The sequence below is a fragment of the Gymnoscopelus microlampas genome (genome assembly GCF_963454915.1).
Source record: "Gymnoscopelus microlampas genome assembly, chromosome: 5".
Classification (NCBI taxonomy): Eukaryota; Metazoa; Chordata; class Actinopteri; order Myctophiformes; family Myctophidae; genus Gymnoscopelus; species Gymnoscopelus microlampas.
Window position 1 is genome coordinate 31,474,762 of NC_139942.1, and position 26,103 is coordinate 31,500,864.

A 26,103-nucleotide genomic window follows, 5' to 3' on the forward strand; every position below is an offset into this window, starting at 1 on the left:
TCTGCTCAGCAACATGATAAGTCTTTTATTTGCAATGCTCTGTTTCCTCATGTTTCCAGTTTCCGATGCAAAAAGAAGCAATAATTCCTTAAATAATAAAGAAAGCAAAAATATTTACAAAATTCCAATAAAACTAATAATCAATGGATTATCTAGAGCACCTCTCTGCATCTGGACAACTGCCACCTCTGCTGGAAAAGGATACATGGCATTACATCAGCAATTTGTTTATTATTTCTGAAAAATAAAACTGACAAAACTTTTTTTTTTATTATATATTTACAGAACGCTCCTGAAATGTGTTTCCACTTAGAGTAGAAAAGGCTTTCGGATCATTTCTGCTGTTTTTCTTTTCTCTTTCATCAAGTCAATTTCTGTAGGTTTCAAGTTTTAATGGTTATCATTTATTAAGTGTCCTCTATGGGGTGGGTTGGGGTTTCCTGACCACAGAGGACAGCATCAACCCCCTACCCAGTTCATGTAAGTACAGGAGAGGTTAGGATGAAGAGTCAGGGTCAGGGTTGACTACTGGGGATGGGAGAAACGATGGCTTTGAGGAAGCATAAACACCACTCCCCTAGTAGTCAACATCAAAGGTCACAATCAAGTCCTCAATGTTTCTGTCCTCACAGGTCCCATTGTAGTAAACAGGAAATGGAAAAAGGAAGAAGAGAGAAAAAAGAAAACCTCTGCTTAAACCCCCCCTTCCCCCATCGGATTACGGTAAATCGGCAACGTACATTTACTCTGCCGATATTTCTCCCACTGCCATCATCAATAGAAACGCACTTCAACCATGCTGCACACTCCAATAAGAAAGGGGGAAATACATTAGAGCTCTGTGTTCGATTGGACATCACGCACATTATGGCAATGACAGCCATTCCCGAAGAACATGCTACGTGACACTTTAGGATGTTTCACGTCTTTAGCGTGTCACATAGTATGTTGCATAATATAATCATCTAGAACCATAAAAAGAGCAGCGTGTTGAGTTTGTATTGTTTCCCACAAAGAAGTCAGAAATGTCTTACACAATGACAAGGGTGGGTGTGGTGTAGGTGGTGGTGGGGGGGGGGGTAGTTCACGCATAGTTAAGCAATCCTGCTGATCAGTTCTCAGGTTTATTTCTTTAGGACACTCGTCGTTGACAAGCAGACGAGAGAATGAGGAAGAGAGAAAGAGAGAGAGGGGGAAGGAGGGAGGGAGAGGGAAATAGAGAAGTGATTGTTTGTCAAGATTCCCTCTCTCAAAACTAACATTTACCCTCATTGAGGATTGAGTGAGTCCGCCTCTTAGGCAATATATATATATATATATATATATAGATATATATATATAATTAGTTCATGTCTCTCCACAGCCTGCTGCAAAGCCCATCCCTTAGCCAAAGAAGGGGTGTGGGTTTAGGGAGGAGGGGTGGGCCCAGCATTCAGGAAGTCTCTAGTCCTTGTCAGACTCGTCCTCTGCCTCACGGAGCCAAGTGAAGAAGGCGGTAACCGACTTCAGGGCCACGCCCTTGCCTGTTTGCTCGGCAGGGTCCTTGCTGGACTCCCACTTGTAGAAGGCCTCCTCTTTGATGACGTCCTCGTCGTAGAGGGTGTCAAAGAACATCCGCAGCAGGTCTAGACAGGGAGGGACAGACAGGAAGAGGGTTGACGGACGCCGTTCATATTGGCTCTAGTCGGCTACACAGTGAAATCCCATGTGTTCATTTGTAACCGAGAGCACAAAAAGGGAACCAAATGTTACATTTGTACACTAAGACAACGTTTCTCAACGTCAGGTCTGGGGACCACTAGGGGTCCAAATGGAACCTAGCGGGTCTGTAACTCAGAGAGAATGCTCTCAGGGTTAAATTAACACAGAGTATATTAGGGTCCCAATGGGGGTTCATGGGGTAATGCATATCAAACTGAAGGTCCTGGAAATTAAAATGGTTGAGAACCGATGCACTAAGAGTTAAATGAACACTGGGGATGTTAATGAGTACTTATTGCTGATTAGGGGAGACGGCGATACTCACTAGGAGGTTGCTCCATGTGCACCATGAGGGCCTGGAGAGCGTAGAGGGCTTGCAGCTCCTTGTGCTCGTCACTCAGGTACCTCTGCAGGAGACTGGCTCTCTGGGTGATCTGATCTACATCCACCTTGTAGGGGTTCTCGCCTGAAGGGAGGAAGAGAAAGAAATGCTGGTTCATATAAGACTTAAACAAAACAAAAAAAGGCGGCATGGGCTCGATGGCTACTCCCATACACAGTCAAATTTAGAGTTCACAAACTGATAAATTAACACTGAGGATTTTACTGTGAATTCCCAATTTTAGGCATACTTACATATGATGGCTGACTGGCATATAGATGTCATCAGAGCACGCACAAAGTGGTTCCAAACAGTCTGTTGCTCATCCATGTTAGCCTGGATGAGCAAAACAAAACAGGTGAATATTCAAATGTTGTTGTTTTTTACATGACAGTCCTGGTATATACTTGCCGGAATATTTAAGCCCAGAATGGCATAATTTCATCTAGTAGTATATAATATAGTAGTTTCACCTCTTGACACACCAAACACTCACAGATTGTTTCTCCAATATACATTTTCAAATTTCAAAATATGTGATTGATGTTTAGTTACAACCAAAATACTGTATAGGCTAATACTACTGTACACTAAATGGGCAGAGTTATTGTTCACACTGCCAGTTGTTGCATATTTACTTATGCAGGTCTATCAAAAAATATTATTTATTTAGATCAGTCATGCACATCCCAAACATAAACCCACCTCAACCCAGTCTCGGATCCGCTGGTTGTTGGCTTTGTCCTGGATGAGTCGGTCAAAATGTTTGCCGAGCTCCTCTGCACTCAGTACCTTCTTCTTCTTGGTCTCCTCAGACGCCGGCTCCTCACCAAGAGTAAACTCCACCTTCTGTTAATGGTGCACAGGGCACACACACAGATACCTCAATCAAAACAGATTCCTCTTCAACCAAAAACCCATATTTAAGATCCGCAGTTTGCTTTTCCATTTTAATGTTAGATTATAGATGGACTGTTGTATGATCGTACAGACCTGTTCTGTCACAAACTTGTTGACATCCTCATCCTTGGGCAAGAAGTCACTCCAGTTCAGCTCATCTTCGGCCCACATTGCTCCAACCTTCTTATGGGTCTGGTGGAAACAATACAAAATGTTACCAACACAAATACAAGTAGAATGTTGTGGACATGGACAGTGATAATAAAGTGCTTAAAGTCATACTGTGTAACATATTGATAGGATAGTATTTGTCTTTTGGGCAACACCTCTGGTAGCTTCATTGTCACATTACACATCTGTCTATATGGAAGTAACTCTAAAAAAAAGAAATGCTGCAGGGCAATAGTGCCCGAGGATATTTTGGAACACAACAAGTTGTCAGAAACGGATCAACTTTCCAGTATATTTCCAGTACCCAAGTCGTTTGGGGGCAGACATTCGCGAATAAATATAGTTTAATAGTGTTAAGATAAGTTGTCAGAAAAACATTTATGTGGAATGGTTATTGTGAGAAATATACCAGTGAAAGACTGCATAAAAAAATACTTTTACAGTATGAACAAAACAAGGCAAATACTCAAGGCAAAAACACCCCTCATAGAAACACCTAAATAAATAACTGAATGTAAAGTATGCCCTATAAAGGTAGAGGACTACCCATCAGTGATGGCAAATATATTCAATTATTAAAGATATGGCATCCCAATTGGAGCCACTAGAGGCAAAAAGGTACACAAATCCTACAAATGATCTCTCGAAAGTCAGATGAGAGTGTGTTGCTGGGACAGAGAAAGGTCGATAATAAAGTAGATTTTCTCCTGATTTGTCCCTCCGAAAAAAGCCATTTTAGTATAAAAATCTTGGGAGGATTGAGTGGCTTGTGACGATCGGGTCCAATATTTAGTGACCATGGGGCTAAAGAATGGTTCAGAAGCTGTGTTCAGGTTCACGCTTCCATTGGAAATAATAAGACTCCAACCTGCTTCCGGTCTCCTAAAAAGGCGACCGCCTACTTCAAGCAGATACAGGAACTAAACCAGAGAAGGCATGTCTTTCTTTTTTTTGTCTTGGGTGATGGTCACGTACCATTCCTTTGCAGAGCAAGGTGAGGATCTGGACGAGAAGCACACCAGCCTGACCCATAGGCACTAGAGGCTTGGAGATCTCCCTGAATACACAATTCACACAAATTAAGATCTCACCAGTTCATGCGTTATGATTACTCTGTGATGATGATGAGGTCTACAGTCAAAGCCTCACCTGAAGAGCTGTCCCATAGGGATGCCTCCTTCGTGAAGCATGGGTGTGATGAGCTCCGCCAGGTAGAGCCAGAAATGGGGGATGTCGATGGCCATGTCCTCTCCCACTTCCAGTATCTCCTGTAGCCTACAGGCCGGCAAAGCACAGCAAGGACGGCTCAGTATCACCTCAAGTCATTTCTTCTAATCTTTTCAGGTCACAACACATTGGGGAAGTACCCGAAGGCAAGATCTTTACCAGTGTGGTAAAGATCAGAGTGAAATACATGAATAAATATGCAGTGTATGACCCTCATCTCTCTCACCCTTTGTAGTACTGCTGTGTGGTCAGCGTTCCAGCCTTGACGAGCTGCTGCAGCAGCAGGCCCATGTGTTCCCTGGCGATGGTGCTGCGCTCGAGTGTCGACTCCAATCCAGTCCGCACGAACACGAAGAGCAGCGAGGCACAGTTGAGCTCCGCCACACACTGCAATGCCTCCTACAGTGCCCAGAGAGGAGAGGGGGAATCATAAGACATCATGGTCATTTAAAAAGACGCCGCCTCCAATACTTGTACACAACCTGACAAAGTAATTTTTCATAATAAGTGCAAACGGTCACCCGCTTTGTACCTTCAAGTCATTAATGTGCAGATACTCCTCTATGATGGCGTTGGACTTCTTCTCCAACTCATCTTCGCTCAAGGCGGGTTTGGAAAGAGCAGGGGGAGGAGTGGGGGCGTTTTCACGCTTTACTGTTGGGGGGGGGGGGGACAAAAACCTTTTCAGTCTCATCCTCTCTGGTTTTTCATCACATTATGTGCATAGTTCTATATTACAGCACTTGTTACGGGGCCAGGCTTCCAGCATGGACCCGTTTTGTTATTGGCATTATTCCATTTCTTCTTCTTCTGCCGTTTTTGCCAGTTCGGGCTGAACCGTGCATACGCTTTTTATGAAACTCGGCCATATGATAGATGGTCATAAAAAACTATCAAGAAATAAATCTCACAATCTTTCGTCAAAAGGTGGCGCTATAGCACTCAGTTGAAAATGCCAACTTTGAACAGGTACAACTCATGCCCTGTTTGACCTACAGCCATAAAACTTCAATACACACATGCGTCTCCTCATGATGAACAACTTTCACACTCTGACTTTTGACCTCTGACCTTTAGATCTCCCACCATTTTGAATTACATGAAAAGCTGTTAAAATCTATCTCCTCCTGGGATTTTTGAGCAATCTGCACGAAACGTTTTACACATGAACTTTGGACCTATGCCGACCAAACGGTGCAAGCGGATTTTTTCTAAGTGAAAAAATGAAGCTTTAATGAGCCAATGAATATTGCAGTTTTATGACAATTATTCATCTGCCCCTAACACATACATGCACACTCACATTTCTTTGAAAATTTGTAGTAATGTACAGGGTCATTCCAAATATCACTGAAACCAATCTTACTCCAATTGGTCAAAGGGGGGCGCTATAGCAATTTTTTGAAAATGCAAACTTTAAACAGGCAAAAGTCATGCCTCGTTTGGCCGACAGCCATTAAACCTGCTTACACATGTGCCTTGACTCATGAGGAACACATGTATCACTTTTACCAGTAAGCTCCGCCCTTAGATTGTCCGCAATTTTGAGCAGTTTGAGCAGTTTTGATCTACAACCTCACAACTTTTTAGATAGCAACGTTTTGTGAACTTGTAGATCGGCTACTTTCACTAGTTTTCGTTCTGAGGAGACACAAAAATGCCTTTATTGGTAAATGGTTTGTGAACCAGTGATTTAGAGTAGTTCGGGACACAGAGGCCTGGTTCAAAATGAACGGAAATACTTGTAAATATCAACAGACACTATGAGGGAGGCCATATATCTAGCTCAATGAGAAGAAAGGCAGTCTTGGAGTCCGTAGGTTGCTGGTTCGATCCCTGTCCACGACAACGTATTGAGGTGATCATGATTTGGCATTATTCGGATAACACATAGTGTGTCTTGAGGATAGGCTTAGGCGTTGTTTTACTGAGGTTAGGGTTAGTGAGGGTTTAAAATCCTCATGTTAATTGCATGGTCTTCTTTCTCTCAAGTTCAGTATTCTATGTTTCAATGGCTTATTGTGCATATTACTTATCATTGCTTCTTTCTTTTTTCTCTCTTCAATACCTGGCCCTGTATTATCGCTGCTTGCAGCTATATTTTTAGCTTGTGCTTCATGACACCTCTCCCTCTCTCTCATTCCACAAAGCCATTCAGAATATGCAGCCCGCCCAGCCCCAAATCCCCAAAGTTTCTGGTGCTGGTGCTGGCTATACCTGCAGGCTCCTTGCTGTGAGCCCTGTCTCGGCTTCCTCGGTCCCGGTCATCAGTCATGCTGGCCACGCGGCGCACAGGCTCTGTGGAGCTACGGCCATCTCCCCCGCGGGTGCCACGCTCCTCAGACTCTCGACTGAAGCTGCGCTTGGTGATGGGCAGACGGGCCCCGTCGTCGCGCCCTTCGCGGCGCTCGAAGCGGTCAAACCTGTCACTCCGGTCTCCACCACGCTCACGGCTGGAGCTGGATCTGAGGGACAAGAAACAAAGAGTCCAGACTGAAGTGGGTGGATACTGGAGATGGTGAAGAAATGCAGTGAGGGAAAACAGTGAAAGAGAAGAAGCAAAACCAAATAGAGATTGATACGGGAGAGGACTTGATGATTAGAGCTGTTGTCAATGAATACCTCTGTGGGACTTTGCGGTCAGAGTCTGCAGAGGACGACGAACCAGACTGGAGGGCCGAGAAACGGTTGACGGTGCTGGTCGCTGGACGACCCGAGTCTGCTGCAGCAGCTAGAATGGAGCACATGAATCACCCTAAGAAACTGATACCATCTTTGAGACCAATACTAGACTCGCTTTGAGTCTATGTAAATATACATTTCCTACTGCTGCTAATGATGCCATACCTGCCTTAAGAGTTTTATCATACCTGCTGTTCTACTTGTACTTTAACTTTATTTATACCTTCTCTACCTTCTAAATTATCTTCTAGTTATATTGTAATGTTGTATTAGCGACATTATAGTAGGGCGTCTAAGTACACTGTGACTGTGTCAGGCCTTGAAGCTGGCCATGAAGCTATACAATGATGCCAGTGGTCGTTCCACCAGGCATCCTGCCCGATCCATGGTCAAATGACCAATGTGAAAAGAACAAGTGGCTTGGGTACATCTTACTACAAAGAATCTTATTATGATTACAGAGTGCCAAAAAACAACCACCCAGTGGAAGATGAACAACTTGGATTAAACACCTAAAAAAAAACAAAGATTATCATGGGGATGCATTTTCCCTTGTGGGATTAATATACTGTAGGTCTAAACAGTCTCTGCGGCACATGTCCCACCAACATTCCGCTGCATGTACCTGTATGAGTAAGGGACAAATACTGTAAATCCATCTTGGTGCTTGATACATGCATCTTCACACATCTTACCTGGCTCTCCACCACTGACTGGTTTGGCTCCGGTTGTTCCTCCACTACTGCCTTTGCCCCAGCTGCCCCACATGCCTTTGCCACCTGGGCCCAGTATCTGGTTGTCCAGAGAAACAGGCTAGAAGCAAACACAGTGTACAAACATTTAGGCCAATAGACGAGGAATTTAAAAGCACAGTGCATTGTAACTAAGTAAGTAGTAAGTAAGTAAGATCTTTTAGATTTCTTTGGCTATTCAAAAATAGCTTATATACAAGCCCATAGCACGGTGCCGCGCTATGAACTTGTTTAAAAAATAATAAAAATAATCTATGGTTATTCAATAAAAGCAGATATACAAGCTCATAGCACGGCACTCTGCTTTTTTTTTTGTGAAAAGTTTTGCTATTCTTTGAATATATAATAAAAACTTCCATAAAAACGGTTAGGATTTAGAAAACATTTGTAGAATCGGCCACAGGTCTTAATGGGTTATACACTACTACAGCCTGGGCTTAATGAAGGTACTGTACACATACCTTTGTGATCTTGCTGAGGCGGGAAGGGTCAATGGGCCTGTTCTTGGTGGATATGGGCACCGTGTTCCAGCCCTCATCCTGGGGCTGGCTACCGCGGCCACCTCCTTCCCGGCCTTCCCTGCCTTCCCGGCCGCCTCCTTGGTTGTGTGAGCCACGGCCCCCCATGCCTCCTCCCATCCTGCCGCCTCCTCCTCCTCCTCCTCCTCCTCCTCCGTCCTTCTTGTTGAACATCTGCTGCTGGACCTTGATCTGCTCCCTGTGTTCCTCTAGTTCTGCGTCCTTGTGGATCTGGTCGATGGTCTTGGGGCCCTGGTCCCCTCTACGAGGTACCCATGAACACTATGGAGAAACACGGGGGAGAACATCTCTTACATTATTTGACGTTTGAACCGAGGAGAGGAGGCTGAACAATGGGGTTGATGAGTTATGAAGGATAACAGGACATGTTGAGGAAAAGGAGTTTGAAACCAGGGCAGCAATTTCATTGTTAATTTATAAATTCTATCCTACCCTTCTGAGGTCTATGAGGTCCTGCAGCATGAAACGGATTCTGGACGAGGTCTTCCTCTCCTTGATGATCTTGTCCATTTGGTTGAAGTACTGATCCATTCGAGGCTGCAAGGGACAGAGAGATGGAGAGACACTGAAACTACCATTTAGCAGAAAAGAAAGTTAAAACTGTTACAGTGCTGGACTGTTTCAAGAATCATCCTTAGCCGCTCAATCCCAGACACGTTGCTCAAAGGAAGTCATCATCACTAGAGAGAGTTTGATGCGGAACGTTCAATAACCAGCATCCCATTCCCTTTTGTGTTTGTGTATGTGTGTGTCTGCGTTTGTGTGGGGACATGTATATGCTCTGCTACCTTGGCTTTCTCAAAGTCTAGGTCCTTGCCAATGGTGGACAGCAGCCTGCAGAGGCACTCCAGAGACTCTTCGTCGTGATTCTTCAGTAGTTTGACCACGCAGTCGTGCATGATGGCCTCTGTCAGCATCTTCAGCTTAAAAAGCTCGCCGATGAATTTGATGTTGCCCAGCGAGCGCCGGCGGGCCTGGTCCCTGGCGCTGGTCAGCTCCAACTGCAGGCGCTCCTGATCCTCCTTTAATCAATTATAAACAACAAAAGTAAGGCTGGGCTCTGTCTGGACTGGGGTTTCTCCCAGTTCAGTCACTACTGCAAACAAGAGAAAATGTATGCGTATCATGATGGGTGCCAAAAGTTATATTTCTATCCAAATAGGAAATCTTAAATATAATATAATATATATATCTCTGCTATCCGGCAGGAATCAGCTAAATCCAAAATGTTGGAGTTAGGAGGTTTTGTTCATCATTGATAAGAACAGCTGAATGGACCTCCAAGCTCACAATAGGTTGGAGGTCAAAAGGGGGTGGAGCCTGGAGTCAGCTAAAACAGCTAACTCTGGCAGACTGAGCTGGTTTAGCAGACAATTTGAGGATCCAATGGAGTTAGCTGGTTTTGTCAGAAGCGCTTTTTAATGCTTTTCATTGGTTCAATATTTTTTTTACCAACACACAGACGTAAAGGGTGTTCTATGGCCCTGATTTATGGAAAAAAAATGCAAAAGCGTCAAAATGGATTTATCTGGTTTCTGCCGGACAGCAACAAATAATAAAATACAAGAATAAAATTGGTGAATTTGGTCCATTTCCAACAATTGGGCTGATGATGGATTCACTGAATGCTGAGTGCTAGCTGCTCCTCAGCCGCTCAATCCCATTAGTTATCCTTAGTGGCCCAGACACATGGCTCAAAAGAAGAGTCATCACTGGAGAGAATTTGATGTTTAACGTTCAAAAATCTTATGACCCCACAAATCAAATCATAGCCTTTTGATGCATTAAATGAGATGCATCATAATTTGCATTAAAACCACTTGAGATGGAATGATGGCTTTAAACAGGTAAGTGTTTCTCACAGGTTTGGCAGCCTCTATCTCCTTCTGCTTTTTCTCGAAGATCTCGTCATCGTCCTGGTCCTTCTCAAACTCCTTCTGGCAGCGGTTGAGCAGCAGCTTGCGGAAGTTCACAGTGACTCCTGGCTTGTCTGAGGTGGGGACTTTCAGCTGAGGACATCAGAGAAACATGTTAGGATACACCCCAAAGGAAAATGTGTTGCCTTGTCTAATAAAGACAACCAATGGGGGGGGGACATACTGTAGCACAGAGGTGCTGCACACTGGAAATTTAAGATCTACAAGCTCACCCTGTAATATGTTGTAAGCAAGATCAGTCATTTATAGTACATGCGACAAGATGTGCAACCAAGTATAAATCAGGCATCAGAGATGTGTGGTTGACGCTTCGTAGGTTGCTTAATCCCATCATTAGCAATCAGTGACCCAGACACTGTTCATCACTGAAGCAAATGGACTTCAGAATAATACATATATTGAAGTAGAAATGATGACTACTCACCCCCATAAGGCAGCGGCACATGTTGGCGTAGGCCACGGAGAAGTTGGGCTCAGAAATGGCCTTCTCAAAGATGAGGTCGATGACCCCCTTGAGCCTCTCCTCCGTGTCGATGGTCAGCTCCGTCACCTGCTTCATCAGCTGCTGGAACTTCTGTGGGGTCAGCTTGTTGAGGATGCTGCGCACGCACTTGAACAGCTCTGCCGTTTTCTGATTTTCGTCATTTCCTTCCTCTGCGTTTTCGGCGTCCTCCCGCGCGGTCGCCCGCGGCTTCTTCACCGACGGCTTCCAAGCCTTCTCGGCCTTGTTGAGCTGCACGTCATCGTTGAGTGACATGCTGGTGATGATCTTCCTTGGCTCTTTCCTTTGGCCCTGCTGTGAGCGACGCTGACCTATCGGCTGAACGGATGTCAATTGGAAGTGGATCGGAGGAGAGGTGGAGATGAGAAATGTGTGTGTGTGGTGGGGGTTGTTCGGGGGCATGAAGGAAAGGAGAGAAAAGAGGGATTAAGTAATAGGTTAAGTTAATGTGGCTTTAGAGCTCTACCATCTGTAGCAAGCTTCGTGCCGCGCTGCGAGCTAGCACATCTGCTATTTTTTAACATTTTAGAAAAATCTTGAAAGGGACAAAAATAATTCAGTAGCCAGAACAAACATGCAATTCACTCTTACCGGGCCTCGTGGTCCTCCTCCTCCTCCTCCTCCTCCTCCTCCTCCTCCTGTCTGCGACTGTCTTCCCATGTTGCCCAAGTATGCAGGAGTAAAGTCAGGGCCAGCGTGAGCCATGCGAGCAGGGTCAGCAGGACGTAGTGGAGTCTTATTGGCCTACAGACATACAGAGAAGGGAAGAATGTTTATTTATGCAAGTCATAAAACTACAAAGTATGCAAGTAAGTTATTTTGATGAAGCCAACATTTCCCAATCAGTTATTCAACAACAGTTAGGTCTGCTCCAAGTAATTTGTTTGGTTAAGAGGCTTTTACTCTTACTGTAAAAATATGAATTTGCTAGGCAGCTAGGTATTATTTGCCCGTTATACACACCTAGTCGGAATCAGTAAACATCATCATTCAAACCAACATTAAAAGGCCCTAACTCTGCCCACTACTTTCTTTTTTCTTTCCACTTAAATTGTATTCATTTTTCATGAAACAACACACAAGACAAACAGTTAGACATCACATATGTTGTCAGACATCATCTTATATATAAAAAATAAAATAAAAGGACAAATGCTGTTCTATGTTAATAGGAGATTGCGGATGAAAAAAACGTTTTAAAAGGGAGTAACATTGAACAATAAAGAATAAAAACAAAAGGGGAGATTTTAGCTCGTTTCAGACTTTCAAACAACCAGTTTCATTTTTTTCCCTGCCCACTACTTTCAAATGTAACTGTGTGCAGAGGCCGACATACCTTGTCCAGTACCACATCACTGATGACAGGTAATCCTTCAGGTTTGTTCATGCTGGCACCTTTAAACTGGAAGGTTAGCAGGAACTCCCTGTCGTACCGCTTCTTATCCTCTGGGTCAATTGGCTTCCAATTCTCTGAAGGAATAGCAGAACACACAGTGTGAGACATTTGTACTGGAAGGGTCCATCCTGTCAGTGTTGACAGAGCCATCTTTAAACACAAATGACAAAGCTATGCCCACTGAATTGAACTTACATGGCACGACTTGAAAAACTGGTAAATATTTAAATCCGGTACACACCTCCTTTGTACTGATACTTCTGCTCAGCGGGGGTAGCTGTGGGTGGGTCAGTCTCTGCATTCTGCTTGTCTTCTTTCTCCTCCCAGGTCTCATCTGGAGCCTCTGTGAGAGGTTTGGCCAGAGCGGCGGGGACAGGTTCGGCCTGAGTGGATGAGGGCTCAGGGGTGTGCTTCACCTCCTGCTGCTCCTGGATGGAACAAAACCACAAGTTGACCATTCATTTCATTATGAAGTCATTTTATATATCATTTTAAGTCTGAGATCGTGTTGCAATATACTGTCCTTCAATCATCTTTGTATACACGCCATGTTACGCGGACATCAACGCTAGAGCCATATGAAATCCGTGTTAACGGAATCGCGGACGGAATCGCGGAAATGACCAATAAAAATGGAATTGGAATAAAACACGGAATATTGCAGAATTTGAAAAAAAAAAAAAAAATCGCGGTAAAATATTTTTTTTTACCGCGAATTTTTACAAATCCACGGGACACCACCATTTTGCATGGCCACATCCTACTTTATAAACAGTAAAATCCACGTAGAAATAGTCTTAGAAAGACGATAGAAACAATAATACATGCGCGACGCCATTTTGCGCATGCTCAGACCGAAGTCACCGAATTATTTTGGGAACATTTTTGCGTATAACACAACAAGGGCCATGTATGGACTGTTATATCTTGAACATTTATTCATTTCCACTTACCAGACACTTTTTTTTATGGTAAAAATGAGCATAAAAAGCAAAATACAGAATTCAGAAATATTAAAATGGAAAAAACAGAATTTGGGAAAAAATAAAACGGAATTGGGAAAAAAATAAAACGGATTTCATATGGCTCTAATCAACGCACCTCTTTGAAGGCATCCAGGAGGTCTCCGATGGCCTCCTTCTTGTTCAGTTCCTTCATGTTCCTCTTCTTCTTTGGCACAGACACAGCAGCTTGTGAAGAGATGGAGAGGGGGTTTATGTTAAAAATCCAAGTGGTGATAACTTCAAATGTTAAAATGTGAAATTTGACTGCTTTGTGCTTTACCTTGCATAGTAGTTTCCTCTGCAGGGCAGCTGGCAGAGGTAGGGGCGACTTCCTCAACCGTCTCCTTACCCTCTTCCTCTGTCTTCTCCTGGGCTGGCGCTGCCACGGCAGCAACAGGTGTGGGTTCCTGAGGTTGAGACGCGTCTGACTTGGTGAGAGGTGTAGTGTCTGCAGAATCTGCCAAAGCCTCGGACAGGTCCTCATCCATGTCCTGAGGAAGGCCGTTAGAGAGAGGAGGCTCTTCTTTGTGCGCCAGTTCAGGTGCGGGTTTGGGTTCAGATTCAGTTTCAATGGTGGGGACAGAAGTCTGGGCCAGTGGTGCGGCGGTTTCCTGTGTGGAGACTGGCGGCTGTATGGCACACTCGGACTCAGAGGAGGTCTCACTCATTGTCTTTGTAGGTGGAGGAGCAGCTTCGCTGGTTGCAGTCTTAATCGGGGCGGCGGCTGTGTGAGGGGCTGCAGGCTCTGCCTCTGTTTTGACAACAGCTGCAGGCGCCTCCTTTTCGGATTTCTTCGTCGCCTCCTCTGTATTCTCCTCTTCCTTCTCTGGTACCTTCTCAGCTGCTGCCGGAGCAACCTGCGGTTCTTCCTTTTTCGTGGGGCCCTCTTTAGCTGCAGGCGTCACGGCTGGCCTGACGGGAGCGTCCACTGTGTCACCAACGACAGCTTCTGGCTCTGACGGAGGAAGAGGACAAGACAGTGCTGGAGGTGAGGGAGAACGAGCAGACTGCTTGTCCTCTTCTTCTGGCGGGGTTGGCGCCTCTGTTGCTGGCGCCTCTGTTGCTGGCGCATCTGTCACTGACGGAGTGACCAGCTCAGCGGGCGGGGCCATCTGGGTGTCCGTTTCTGCTTTGACCTCGACGGCGGGCTCTTGGTCAGCCATGGCAGGGGGGGGCGGGGTTTCAGCTATAGCAGCAGGTTCCATGTTTTCATCTGGTCATTCAAACACATCGAAGAACAGAATGAGGGCAGGTGGTAACAAACGCATCATTTTACAGATGTTTTTATAGAGACCAAAAGGCCCACCTGTTCTCGTCACCGCTGTGACGGGCTGTGTAACTTCACCGTTGGTCTGGACAGGGCTTCCCTCTGATGAGGAAACCTATGAACAAAGAATTTAAATATAAAAACAAATATTGGTAGTGTTGGATTAAAATTGAAAGGTTCTTGCAATTATTTAGTAGGTTATTGTTATGATAGAAATTACTGTATTCTCAGACAAATAGTTATTAAAATGATATTTTTTTGCAAAGTAACTGGCTGAGCCACCAGGAACCCTAAATAAATACATAGACCGACCAACGTACCTTATAGCAAACAAATCTAAAATTCAACTAATCCAACTGAAGAGTGAAAATGGCTTAACTCATTCTAGAGTAAACTTAAATTCTGATAAAATGTGTACTGTATACTTATGATAAACATATTTGCTGTGTCATGTAAGCCAGAACAAACAAAATGCCTAGGATTGGAATTGCAATAGTGAATACAACAACAGGGCAGTATTTTTAAGTTAAACTTGATAGGATATTGTGGTGCAGTAGTGCTGGAGGGATTGCACTTCTTGGTTCAATCGTTGGACATCAAAAGTAGAAGACAACAAAGGTGCATGTGCTGCAAAGTCTTACCTGTGGGGGAGTTGGAGTGGTGGTGGACCTTCCACCTGACATGATCTCCTCTGTGATATCACGTCCACCCTGGTTGGGGTCTCGTATTCTGATCTATCAAGAGAAAAGGGCAAGTACTGGTTAAGTCTCCACTACACACTGATCCCACATCCCAATCCTATGCAAACGATCCTCTCCCCACTGATCTATAGCAGCGACCCATCATAATGAACACTATTGTCATTTTGAGGCAAAAGGGAAAGTTCCACATTGAATGGACAATAAAGGTCCCCTCTAGTCAACTCATCCGCTGCCCTTTTGTTGGGATACACTACCGGCTTGCGCTCCCTCTTGGGCGGGCCTTGTGGCTGGGCTGGTGGCTGCTGAGGGGGCGGAGCTTGTTGCTGTTGCTGGACGGGGTTGATCATGACGGGTGCGGGCTGGACAGAGGGTGAGTACTGGGTCTGGGCTGGATAGTACGCACCGGCTGTAGGGTGAGATGAGGAAAGAAGAAGGGGCGAGAGAGAAATAGAAAGAATTTTAGCTATACCATCCAGGAGAAATATGCAGTGTCACACAAACAGACTTCCCTTCAGGATTTTGCAGTTCTGCTGTAATTGCAACAGCAAAAGTTGCTGTGCGTCTCCTTTTTATTTTTTCTTCTTTTTATTTTGGAGGGGGGGTTGCAAAGCAATCTGTTGGGTTTTGTTCTAATCTGAAAGTGTAATCAGTGGCCATGCTTGTTGATGAGTTCAAAGGAGCCTGTGATGACATTTTCAGAGGGGCTGCTGATTTGACAAAACACAATATAGTCATCATACAACTGCGAATTCCTGACAGGATGTAAAAGAGGACACCGAAACAGACACTAAAAAGGAGAGGCCACACCGAGCGCCAATCTAAGCCCTTCACAAAGCATGCACTGACAAATACAAACTTGGCAAGTAAAAAGGTAAATTTATAACTAAAATCCTACAGGCATACAAAGCAGCACCACTGAACACAGGGAATGCCATACGGTCTTTGCCACTGAAGCGTGCTGACCAACACACAAGCACACACTACTCACCGGGGTAGCGCTGGGAGGTGAGAGGAGCACCGTGCAGCGAGAGACGCCCGTTCTCTCGCCCGCCCCCTCTCCCCCCACCACCCCGCCTCTCCCTCGCAGCAAGAGAGGGCTCTGAACCGACGCCGCAAAGGAGAGGAAGGCAGCGAGAGGGAGAAGAGAGGAAAGGAGGGCAGGAAGAGACAGATGCAGAATGAGTAAATGAGAGGAACCAGAGAAAGCAGGGTGTTAAGGCTGTGTCAGGTGAAGACTGCAGATAGAAAGAACACAGACTGAGAAGCAAAATCAAGCCAGACCTCCATACAATTGAGTGCTCACCACAGAGTGGCGTGCTGCTGTTCCAGAGAGACAATACACAATGCCAACCTGCCAGGCAAAACCATCCAACACTACCATACGAGAAGGTTTTTCACTAATAGACATAGATCCAAACCAGAAATGCTACAGTACGTTGCAGTTAAATCTAGAGTACAATAGGGTCTTTGGTTTTTGAATCAAAATAATCATGTTTGTTGCATGATCACTGTGGTTATGGTTGTGCTTGGCAGGCATGAGTCCAGCGCATAGCCACTTACCATAAGCTTGGTATTCAGCAGGGCTGGTGCCAGGATAGAAGCCTGCCGTGCCACTGGTCACAGGATACTGCTGAGTAGGAGCCATGGTATATGGAGCTCGATACTGCAGAAAGAGAAACAGGTACAAAACGCTGTTTGCCAAGGATGGGTCATGATGAAGTTCATATATTTTAATGTGTCTCCAGTTCATTGTTTCCAGATTGTCAGTAGCACAATGTTCAGTAATATGTGACTGGCTACTTGTGTAAAAGTTATGGGTGTAACAGTTTACGGTTCGAACAAGTGGTGTCATAGTTCAGTATATTTTGGAACATAAGTATGATCTTTTTATTTTACTTTTTTTTTTGCGTGTATTGTTCAGTTCGTAGTATGTGCCGAACTGAAAGCCTTGTACCGAACGGTTCAATCCGAATAGGCTTACTTATATTGTTAAACCCCTACTAAAAGTACAAAATATTTTTTTCAATGAATGAGGTGCAACCATGAAGAAAAGGGTTTAATGGTGTAGACATCCAACCCTATCAAGTTCTGGTGGTAACGAAAACACAAAAAGGAAGGATATCCACACACTGAAAATTACACTCCCAATAGTTGAATATCAAACATTTCGGACACATAGACCTTCATCAGGCATCACGACCGATGAAAGTCTGTGACTGAAGTGAGATTATATAAAGCTTAAAGCCCAATTTATGCCTCTGTGAAAATGTGTTGCGAGACCTGTCGCCCGACAAAAATGACATCTCAGACCGAAAAAAGTGTTGACACTTAGGCTCAACTTTCAGGGTGCCGATAACCTTCCCTTTTGAACATGAAACCAACCTGTCCAGGAGGGATGAAGTAGCCCTGAGGGGAGCCAGCAAAGGAGAGCTGCTGCTGGGGAATCATCATCATTTGGGAGCCAGGCTGGTACACGTGAGTGGGTCCCACAGGCCGCGGGCCACTGCTTGTCTGGACCCTGGGAGCACTGGTGGGCATTGCCGGCCTGTTCTGATAGTAAGGCTAGAGGATAGAAGAGGGTGCACAGAGGGGGGTACAGAGAATATAGTAGTCAGGCACCACTTTCAACCTGGCTATTTGGGGCATGTTTTGGTCATGACTAAGGTTTTAAAAAATGATCCAAAATGTAAAGAATTCTTTGAACAGATCTACAATCTGACAACGCGTCACAATGCGACTTGTGAGCTTGTAGATCTGCTATTTTCACATGACTCTGACGTACATCAAAATAGCGCTTAAGTGGTTAGCAAACATACTGCCGTGCGAACATATCTGAGTACACAGGGTCCTACTAAGCTACATCTCGGATGCATGGGTGCGTGTGTGAGCGGGTGCATGTGTGAGCGGGTGCGTGTGCCTGTGTGTGAGTGCTTAGTCAACCGAGAGCTGAATGGACTGCACCCACAGCAACTGTCAATGTGTCGTGCAAGTTCACTTCTTGGGTTACACAGCGTCTAAATTGTATAGAATTTCATTTCGGCCAGCACCACTGAGGTTTACCAGAGACAGGAGAAGGAGGAGGAGAAGAGGAGGAAGAAGAAAAATGCCGTTACCTGTAGTGCTCGGTATCCACCCTTCACGTGCAGAAAGCAAGAGAGAGGGGAGTGAGATACGGGTGAAAATGAGGACGAAAGAGAACGTGGAAGGTAGAGGTGACAGCGCGTACGGATAAGCAAGTATAAGCAGCAGCGGCTCATCACTTAGCCATCAAGAGTGATAAGCTCAAACTACAAATCTACAACACATGCAACTCTATCACAGAAATACACAGAGGGCATCTATAGTGTAAATACAGTCATCCAAGGTTGCTTGTCTGCTGGTCTCACTCCAGCCTTCATCAGCAGAGCCTGATTATTATTAAATGGCTTGCTCAAAGTTTCAATGAGGTGAGAAGTGAAACGAGAAGACCATGCATCCCACAAAGAAATAGACATCTCTATTACATCGGTTTGGTTTTATATGTCAAGTGCAACAGGAATATTTTACTCTTACTAAACACAGGACCTAATCCTCCACTAAAAATGCATGCATCACACTGGGAAGAAGGAGGACAATATCGAGGAGAAGTGATGAGTGTTAGTACCTGTTGGTGTAAAGCACGGGGCCCTGCCGCAAACTGGTAGGACAGCGAAAGAAAGGCAGGAAGACAAGAGCGACAGCCAGAGAAAGAGAGTGCAAATAGACACGGAGACACACTTTAACCAAAGCCTTTAAGCATAGACAGCCTTGTCAGAACACCAATGTGAAAATGAAGGAATGAGAGAGTGACACCCTAAACAAAACCTATCAAATGCTTTAAGACACCAGTGAGCATTAGGAGAAAGACATCTAAACATGCACATATCGATACCTGTCTCGGCTGAGGTGCAGAATTCATTTGTGGAGGTGCTGGGGTTGCAAATACAAGCGAAGTGGGCTGTCCAGGGGGATAGGCAGTCTGAGCAACAAAAGAAAAAAGAATAAAATAAAATGTCAACAAACCTCCTGCAAGTGTCAAAACTGCCAAAGAAAGCTACATCGTTGCATATAACCCATTAAAACCGGGAAAGCATTAAAAAATAGCAGATATACAAGCTTATACATCTGCTTTTTTTGAACATTTTTGAAAAATGTTGAGTGTGAGAATGGGACAACTGGCTCTCACCTGTGTCAATCCAGGGGAGGGGGCAGGGTGTGGGACAGATGTGGGTCCCGTTATAGGCTGTGGTGGTTTGTTCATTTCACGTGCTTCTGTGGTTCTGCATTAGGGTGGCGCTGACTTGCCAGCCTACCTATGGGTAAGAGGGGGGAAAAAGAAGCTGATGTAACTACTAATAACTATACTAAGCGACACTATAAATCTGACTTACTTCTGGCTTGGATAAAACATGTCCATGACACATGTTCATAAATAGTCAAAGTACATTCAAATAAGAATGCTAAATTATATTTACCAAAAGTGGTGTTGTAGGCCCTTGTAAAAAATAAGGGGGAAAGAAATCGCAATATGCAATTTCAAATACTATTTCACAACCTGCACAACCCCATGAAGTCATAATAAACAATTTTGTGTTGAGGTCTGAACTTGAAAATTAGACAATTTCTGGCCAAGAGGGTGTGGTATATGTCCCCTCCTATGATAACACTGATGATGATGACCCCTCCCATAGCACTGTTCTCATTTCACTGAGTATTATTCAGCAACTGGTACATATGCTTGTATTATTTCCAATAAGTCAAATGTTAAATTAAACCAGTGGCGGGTGTAAATAATTTCCTAAAGAGTATGTCCACTGCAATTCTAAGCAATAATATCCGCAGTCCCACAATTAGCACATCTATCTATTGATCAGAACCCAGTGCTGTTAAAACTGCTCTGGCAAGAATATCTCTCTGTATCACATTGGCATATGTTATTTCAATATTTGAACCCCAAGCTAATACACAATGCATCTAATATCACGTTGTGTACTTAATTTTGTTCAAATGGATTTAAATAGCAGCTACGATTTCGTATTTAACACAGCTCATGCCTGACTGAGAATTTGGACTGGCCAGGATTTGAGTGTGAATTTAGGAAAATGGATACCTCAGGTCAAAGTTCATTTACAGTGTTACCAATGGCTTCCCTACCCCCCTACCCCCTCCCCCAGCGCTAAATAGACCTGACAAGAAATTCTTCTGATGACAGTCAAAACAACATTCCATATCACACGAAATATTTGTCCTGACTATTACTTGGATCACCACCCAAGTCCCAAAGAGTGTCAAATGCATCTGATCGGGAGTCAATAAAGTGATCATGACGACAATTCGTGTAGCAGACGTGTCATACACTATATCCACCTGCTGGAACAGTGGCTAGCATTAGGCTAGCTGCTGTAAAAGCAGCTCCATGCTGGATCTAAACGGGAGCGTCCATCATGTAATAAAGCCACCATATGGTTATCCAGCAGCCGGCACTGAGTGACAAGAGAGCCGTTTAAACCCCGACAGTGCTTATCAGTGCACTCAGTCACGCTGTGGCGTCAACAGTCGTGCGGTGGATTGTAAATGGAAAAACGTTATTGGCCAATAACTAGACGTTGATTCACAGGTTGTGTAAAAGCTACGCTGGTTAGCGTTGTAGCACAGCTCTGGTCCTAGACGTGGATGCACAACAGGCCCAAGGAAGGATCCTTGGGCCTGTAAGCTCCACGTAGGACCCAGGACTCAATGAGACCACCATGATCAGCTTATAGCAGGCTGTTAGCTCCAGCTCCGAGCCCTGCTACACCGAAGACTTTAAGTTGATTAATGGTCTTAACGTTATCCAAATCCAAATCTGAACATACAACCATTATCAGTCATTTAATTTACGACAAGTCATACACTTCACAGCAGGGGGGGAGATAGCTGGGCTGGGCTAACACGAGCTAACCTTGTGTGGTTTGACAGCCGACAGGGCCTCTAATTAATAATAAGCTGTGCCAAAAATTAAAACCAACAATAAAGGTTAACAATACCTGTAATTATGCTTCTTCTTACCGGGAATGAATAATGTCTGTGTGATTTGATGGGAAGACGGGGGGACTCTATCTTCTGTTAATTGAAAGCAGTGGCTTTAGGTTTCTTGTCCTCTTTCTCCAAAGGGAGAGTGGTTGCCCTTCTTTAGCTATTGACTTAGCGAGCTAGCTAGCTGGCTAAGCTAGCTGGCAGGTTAGGGTGAGTGCTGTAGCTGTCACTTGCTATTTAAATCCCCGAAGCGTGCAAAAGTGACAGCACACAAAATCAAATAATATAGCACTTCAGGAGTACTATTGGCAACTCCGATGCCCCCGAAAAAAGCCTCTGGACCGGAGGTCCATCATCAAGGCGCCGATGGTAACGGATTGCCGGTAAGATATGTTTCGGTACTAGGCTTACAGCGAGGCCATAGTGCGATGTTTCTCCTCTAGGGAGCCGGTGAGCCCAGAAAGTCGCATGGGCACTTCCGGGAAAATTAAAACGTGACGCCGGCTCCCTGATCACGTGACACAGGAGAATAGTGTATGGCTCTGGTATAGCGTATAGTGCTTTTTCAACCATAGTTTTCAACCCTTTTCATATCAAGGTCCATTATTTATTTGGCATTTGGGCCGCAGACCACCGTTTGATGAAATTTATCCTCTCAGACTCAAATCTTAGAATATTTTGTTATCGTTGGATAAGATTTTACACAATTCCATGCTTGATGTGATGCCATAGGAGAGATAACAGGCCAATGTTCATCAAAATAACAATTCTTCTACATTCTAATTGTGTAGACTTGTAAATTAAGTAATGCAGATGTATAACAATAATGTAACTTCTTGAGAGCATAAAATGAAACGAAATGGACCATTTGGTTGGTTTCATTTTACGCTCTCAAGAGTTCTATGAGAGATCTATAAGGGTCCATTTGGTTACCAAACCAACTCTCCATCATTTAGCTGGGGACCACCTGGAACCCCCTCAAGGACCACTGGTTGAGAACCACTGGTATAGCCACATTCAGGTTCATTGTAATGACTACATTAAACAATGCTGTTCTTTGTTACTCACATAATTTGGATCCTCTATTGCTGCTAAGTGGACTCAACCATAGAGTGTGTCCCTCTATTGTGTTGTACTTGTGCATGTTTTTAGTGTTTAATGTATTTGGAGCCACATAATATTGAGCCATAAGGTTTCTTAATTTCATAATATTAGCGGTGTTTTGTAGGTTTTACACTTTTAAAGCAGCCAGAAGAATCTTTTTCGGACAATTACATTCATCGCTTTACTCCTGCTCTTCTCTCGGCCAATACAACTTATTTTTTCAGGGGCATCCAGTGACAATTAATACTGTACTGCAGATGTAGACCATTCTGAAAGGTATTTCCTGTTATGATTCTGAAAAACCAAGGGTCGAAATATGGCCAATGTTTCAGAATCCTTGTTTTTTTGTTTGTTTTTTGTAAAATATTTGTATTGTTTTTTAAAGACATACAAAATACAAACACAGACAAACAGAAATTAAAAAGACAAAAAAATACAGCTCAGAAACAACATTTAAATAAAGATAAAAAGATGAGCAAGAACACGATCATAGGTCAGACTAGGGCCGGTATGGGAATCCCCCAAGCACAGTGGCGGACAGCGTAGGTCTCAGAATCCTTGTTAATTCTGTCTGTCTGTCTGTCTGTCTGTCTGTCTGTCTGTCTCACAACATTTGTCCCTGGTATAACTCGGGCAGCATCTGACCATTCAGTCTTAGCTTATTGTTTTTAGACTTTTAACGTCTTTCTTTTTTGCTCCTAATAAAATAGTTTTTAAGCTGTTTTGTAAAGCGACTTTGGGTACTAAGAAAAGCGCTATATAAGTCTGATGTATTATAATTATTATTATTAGTCTCAAACTCAATTTGGCAATTTGGACGGACCAGAACTGAAAAATCACGAATATCTGTATATTCCGGCCCATGGGTCTGAGAAGGTGGCACAAATCCTCTGTTTGTTCTGGAGATAGTATGCGGCTTCCCTGATTGGCCAACCCAAACCGTTGGCTTCACGGATTTGCGGAGCATCACGTCACGTTTGTGCCGCTATGGCAGTATTTAGTCCCTGATAGCGCACCGAAGTCTGACGTAATTTACGCATCCTACCTGGGTCGCGTTTTTTCCCCCGTTCTGAATTCCCATAGACGTGTTTAATATCGCGTCAAATAAGAACTGTGTTCCAAAAATAAACAAATGACCCCGGCGGTTTTACTCTCATGGATATAAAGCATCAACTGACGGTGAGAAAACCCTAATGTTACTTCCGCCGAATTAGTTACATTTTCGCCAGAAACGGACTGTTTCAAATATGAGTGACTGACTATCATAAACGATACAGAGCCACCTCCCTGACAATATTGCAGAGACAGTTTGTTTATTTTTGGACCACTAACCTGCTAACCCGACCCGTCGGCTTAACTGATTGGCCGAGCTTTACATTTGTGCCGTATAGCAGTATAATCGGAACGACTTGCATCGTTCCCGACATGCATGGCCCTTAATAGGCTGTCTGGTGCCCTCCTAATCATTACCACGCCTCATCTTACTGGTCATCAATACCTCAACAGCTTCCAAGAAGCTACAGATCTTCTTCAAGGACAGTACATTATCAGATCTTGGAGAGATTGCATTGAGGTCAAATGAGATCTGAAGCTACGTAACTTGATTGAGTTGCGCAGTAGAGACAATCTGTTCAAAGAGAAAACACCATTGAAGAGTCTGGTTTCATAAGTGCTTATGTCAGGTGGGGCAAAGAATGGTATTCTGCAGTTTGCAGAAAATGGCCACAAGCATATGATGTATGGTGCTGTTGATGGATGTACATCCCCACAGTGAAAGCTCAAGTAAAGAAAAGTACCTAAAAATGTACAGTACTGAGAAACTCATTTTGGTGCAACGCCGTTAGCCCTAAAGCCTGTGCTGTGTGCTGCCACCCTGTTGGCCAAAGGGTGATGATGCTAAAGGAAAATCCATGAGGTCAACAAAATCAATAGGGTTCATCCTGCAGTGCAAACTGTATGTTAGCTTATGAGATATCTAGTGCAAAGGTGACATTTTGGCCTGAGGGTGGCACTAGAGCAAAGGTCATGGGTCTCTACACTTCCTTCAGGGAACATGAAGGCATGCGGCACCTTTCATGCTATCTATCTATCTATCTATCTATCCATCCATCCATCTATCTATCTATCCATCTATCTACAGTATCTATCTTTAACTTTAGCCCTGTGCCACCCAAGTGCCCACATATTACATTTTTACATTTCGCAAATGTAATCGTTTTTCTTGAGACATTACAATGAAAGTCAAAATAATGATGTGTGATAGAATAGGTTGTGAAATTGAGTGTTGTTTATTTGAGAAGGGTGAAGCAAAGTACCTACATGCATATGAGACTGTCATCACCTCAGGCAATGAGGAACACCTATTTCAGTCGAAAACATGTTGTTTTTATCGAACAGTACAACATAGTAATTCGAAAAGTATACATTTTTCTTTAGTGTTCATTTGTAGAAAGTTGGGAGTAGTGCACAGCGTTGTTGTATAGGAAAAGAATGGGAGTTTCATACATTCAAAATAGGTTCAACATGTGTTTATGTATTTCTAGAAAACAAGCATCAACAAAACAAGAAAATGTCATCTTGGGGTCCTGTGAAGGTAGTTTGCACGAATCAGACTGAGTCACTTTTTTTCAACTAGTTTTTTTGCTGGCAGGAATGGAAAGTGCATGAATTCTCCAGATCTAGTGGGAAAGGAGAACATAAAAGTTAGACGTAAGAAGACAGAACAGAAATGCTATCATTCTGTGTGTGTGTGTGTGTGTGTGTGTGTGTGTGTGTGTGTGTGTGTGTGTATGTGTGTGTGTGTGTGTGTGTGTGTGTGTGTGTGTGTGTGTGTGTGTGTGTGCGTGTGCGTGTGCGTGTGCGTGTGCGCATAGTTTGCATAATGCAATAATAATATACATATCTAATGTATTTGAATTAGAAGGGGATTTCCTACATAATTGAATTAAAAGTGTATTGTACAGGTGTATTTGTGTAAGAAATTGAGTACCTCTCTCAAGCAAATATTTATCCATAATACCAACCTGAAACTGATGCAGTACATTGCCTTAGGGACTTCATGGCGGTCATATACTCAGGTCCGAGGAATTTATCATAGGCTGAACCACTTTCAACCTCCTGGAGGCACTTAGTTTTTTCCTTGAAGAGAAGGTCCTTTCCTCCAGCAGACTCGAACATTCGAAATTCGGTATTAGTGCCAGTGAAACCAAACTTGGCCTAAACATAAACAATAAGATTCAGCTCAGTGTTAGTCATTTATAGATTTCATTCATGTCTACTTCAGGGTGAAATCTAATGATAAAAAGAATATCACAGTGAAAATCCATGTAATGCTCATGGCTGCCCTAAATTCAACATTTCAACAGTGTGAGCTCAAGATTAGTTCTGTCTGGTTTGATATACCAACCTGCTGGTCGTTGAGTATGCTCACAACCACATCTCGCATTTCTGGGCGTGTCACCACAGCGTGAGCTGGCACTTTGGCTAGGTGGCATGACTCATGTTCTCTGATTGGAACGGGTGCCTTCTCAGGACAGATCAGCCGATAATCATCAGAATTGATATTCAAGCTTGTATCCCATGTTGGACGATTGCCTTGATACGAGCAGGTGCGATGAGAGTGGAGAAAGAGTTAAAGAGGCATGTTATTTGAGTAAACAAAAGGTAAGGTTGGGAGAAACAAGACTGTTTTGGGAAATAGCAGAGGTTAACAGTCTCTTACCATCACTGTTATCTGGAACAATACTGTGTTTGATGAAGGCAACATCTCCAGCACCCTCAACAAGACACCTATGAAAGGAATGCA

General features: G+C 43.9%; 2 protein-coding genes across 2 annotated transcripts in view; both read right to left on the minus strand.

The window, feature by feature from the left end:
* eif4g1a (eukaryotic translation initiation factor 4 gamma, 1a) lies at positions 1-21,657 on the minus strand. The gene is made up of 30 exons (XM_084058570.1): positions 21,206-21,657; positions 19,366-19,492; positions 19,072-19,158; positions 17,544-17,723; positions 16,722-16,824; positions 15,416-15,567; positions 15,102-15,194; positions 14,500-14,575; positions 13,474-14,406; positions 13,291-13,379; positions 12,431-12,617; positions 12,130-12,263; positions 11,385-11,537; positions 10,716-11,111; positions 10,217-10,363; positions 9,143-9,376; positions 8,787-8,891; positions 8,277-8,615; positions 7,759-7,876; positions 7,004-7,112; positions 6,599-6,846; positions 4,914-5,035; positions 4,608-4,780; positions 4,304-4,429; positions 4,130-4,211; positions 3,077-3,175; positions 2,789-2,932; positions 2,338-2,419; positions 2,027-2,167; positions 1-1,625 (listed from the first exon to the last, which is right to left on the minus strand). The coding sequence occupies exons 2-30, from the start codon at positions 19,438-19,440 to the stop codon at positions 1,444-1,446; spliced, it is 5,109 nt and encodes a 1,702-aa protein (XP_083914696.1). The 5' UTR covers positions 19,441-19,492; positions 21,206-21,657; the 3' UTR covers positions 1-1,443.
* The window catches only part of LOC311045036 (serotransferrin-1-like), a gene marked incomplete at both ends in the record, with an annotated part of 14,075 nt that continues 9,573 nt past the window's right edge, over positions 21,602-26,103 (minus strand). The window contains 4 exons of the mRNA XM_084056847.1: positions 21,602-21,702; positions 25,340-25,514; positions 25,705-25,892; positions 26,020-26,087. Coding sequence (XP_083912973.1) covers positions 21,602-21,702; positions 25,340-25,514; positions 25,705-25,892; positions 26,020-26,087 — 532 coding nt within the window. The remainder of the gene's footprint in view (positions 21,703-25,339; positions 25,515-25,704; positions 25,893-26,019; positions 26,088-26,103) is intronic.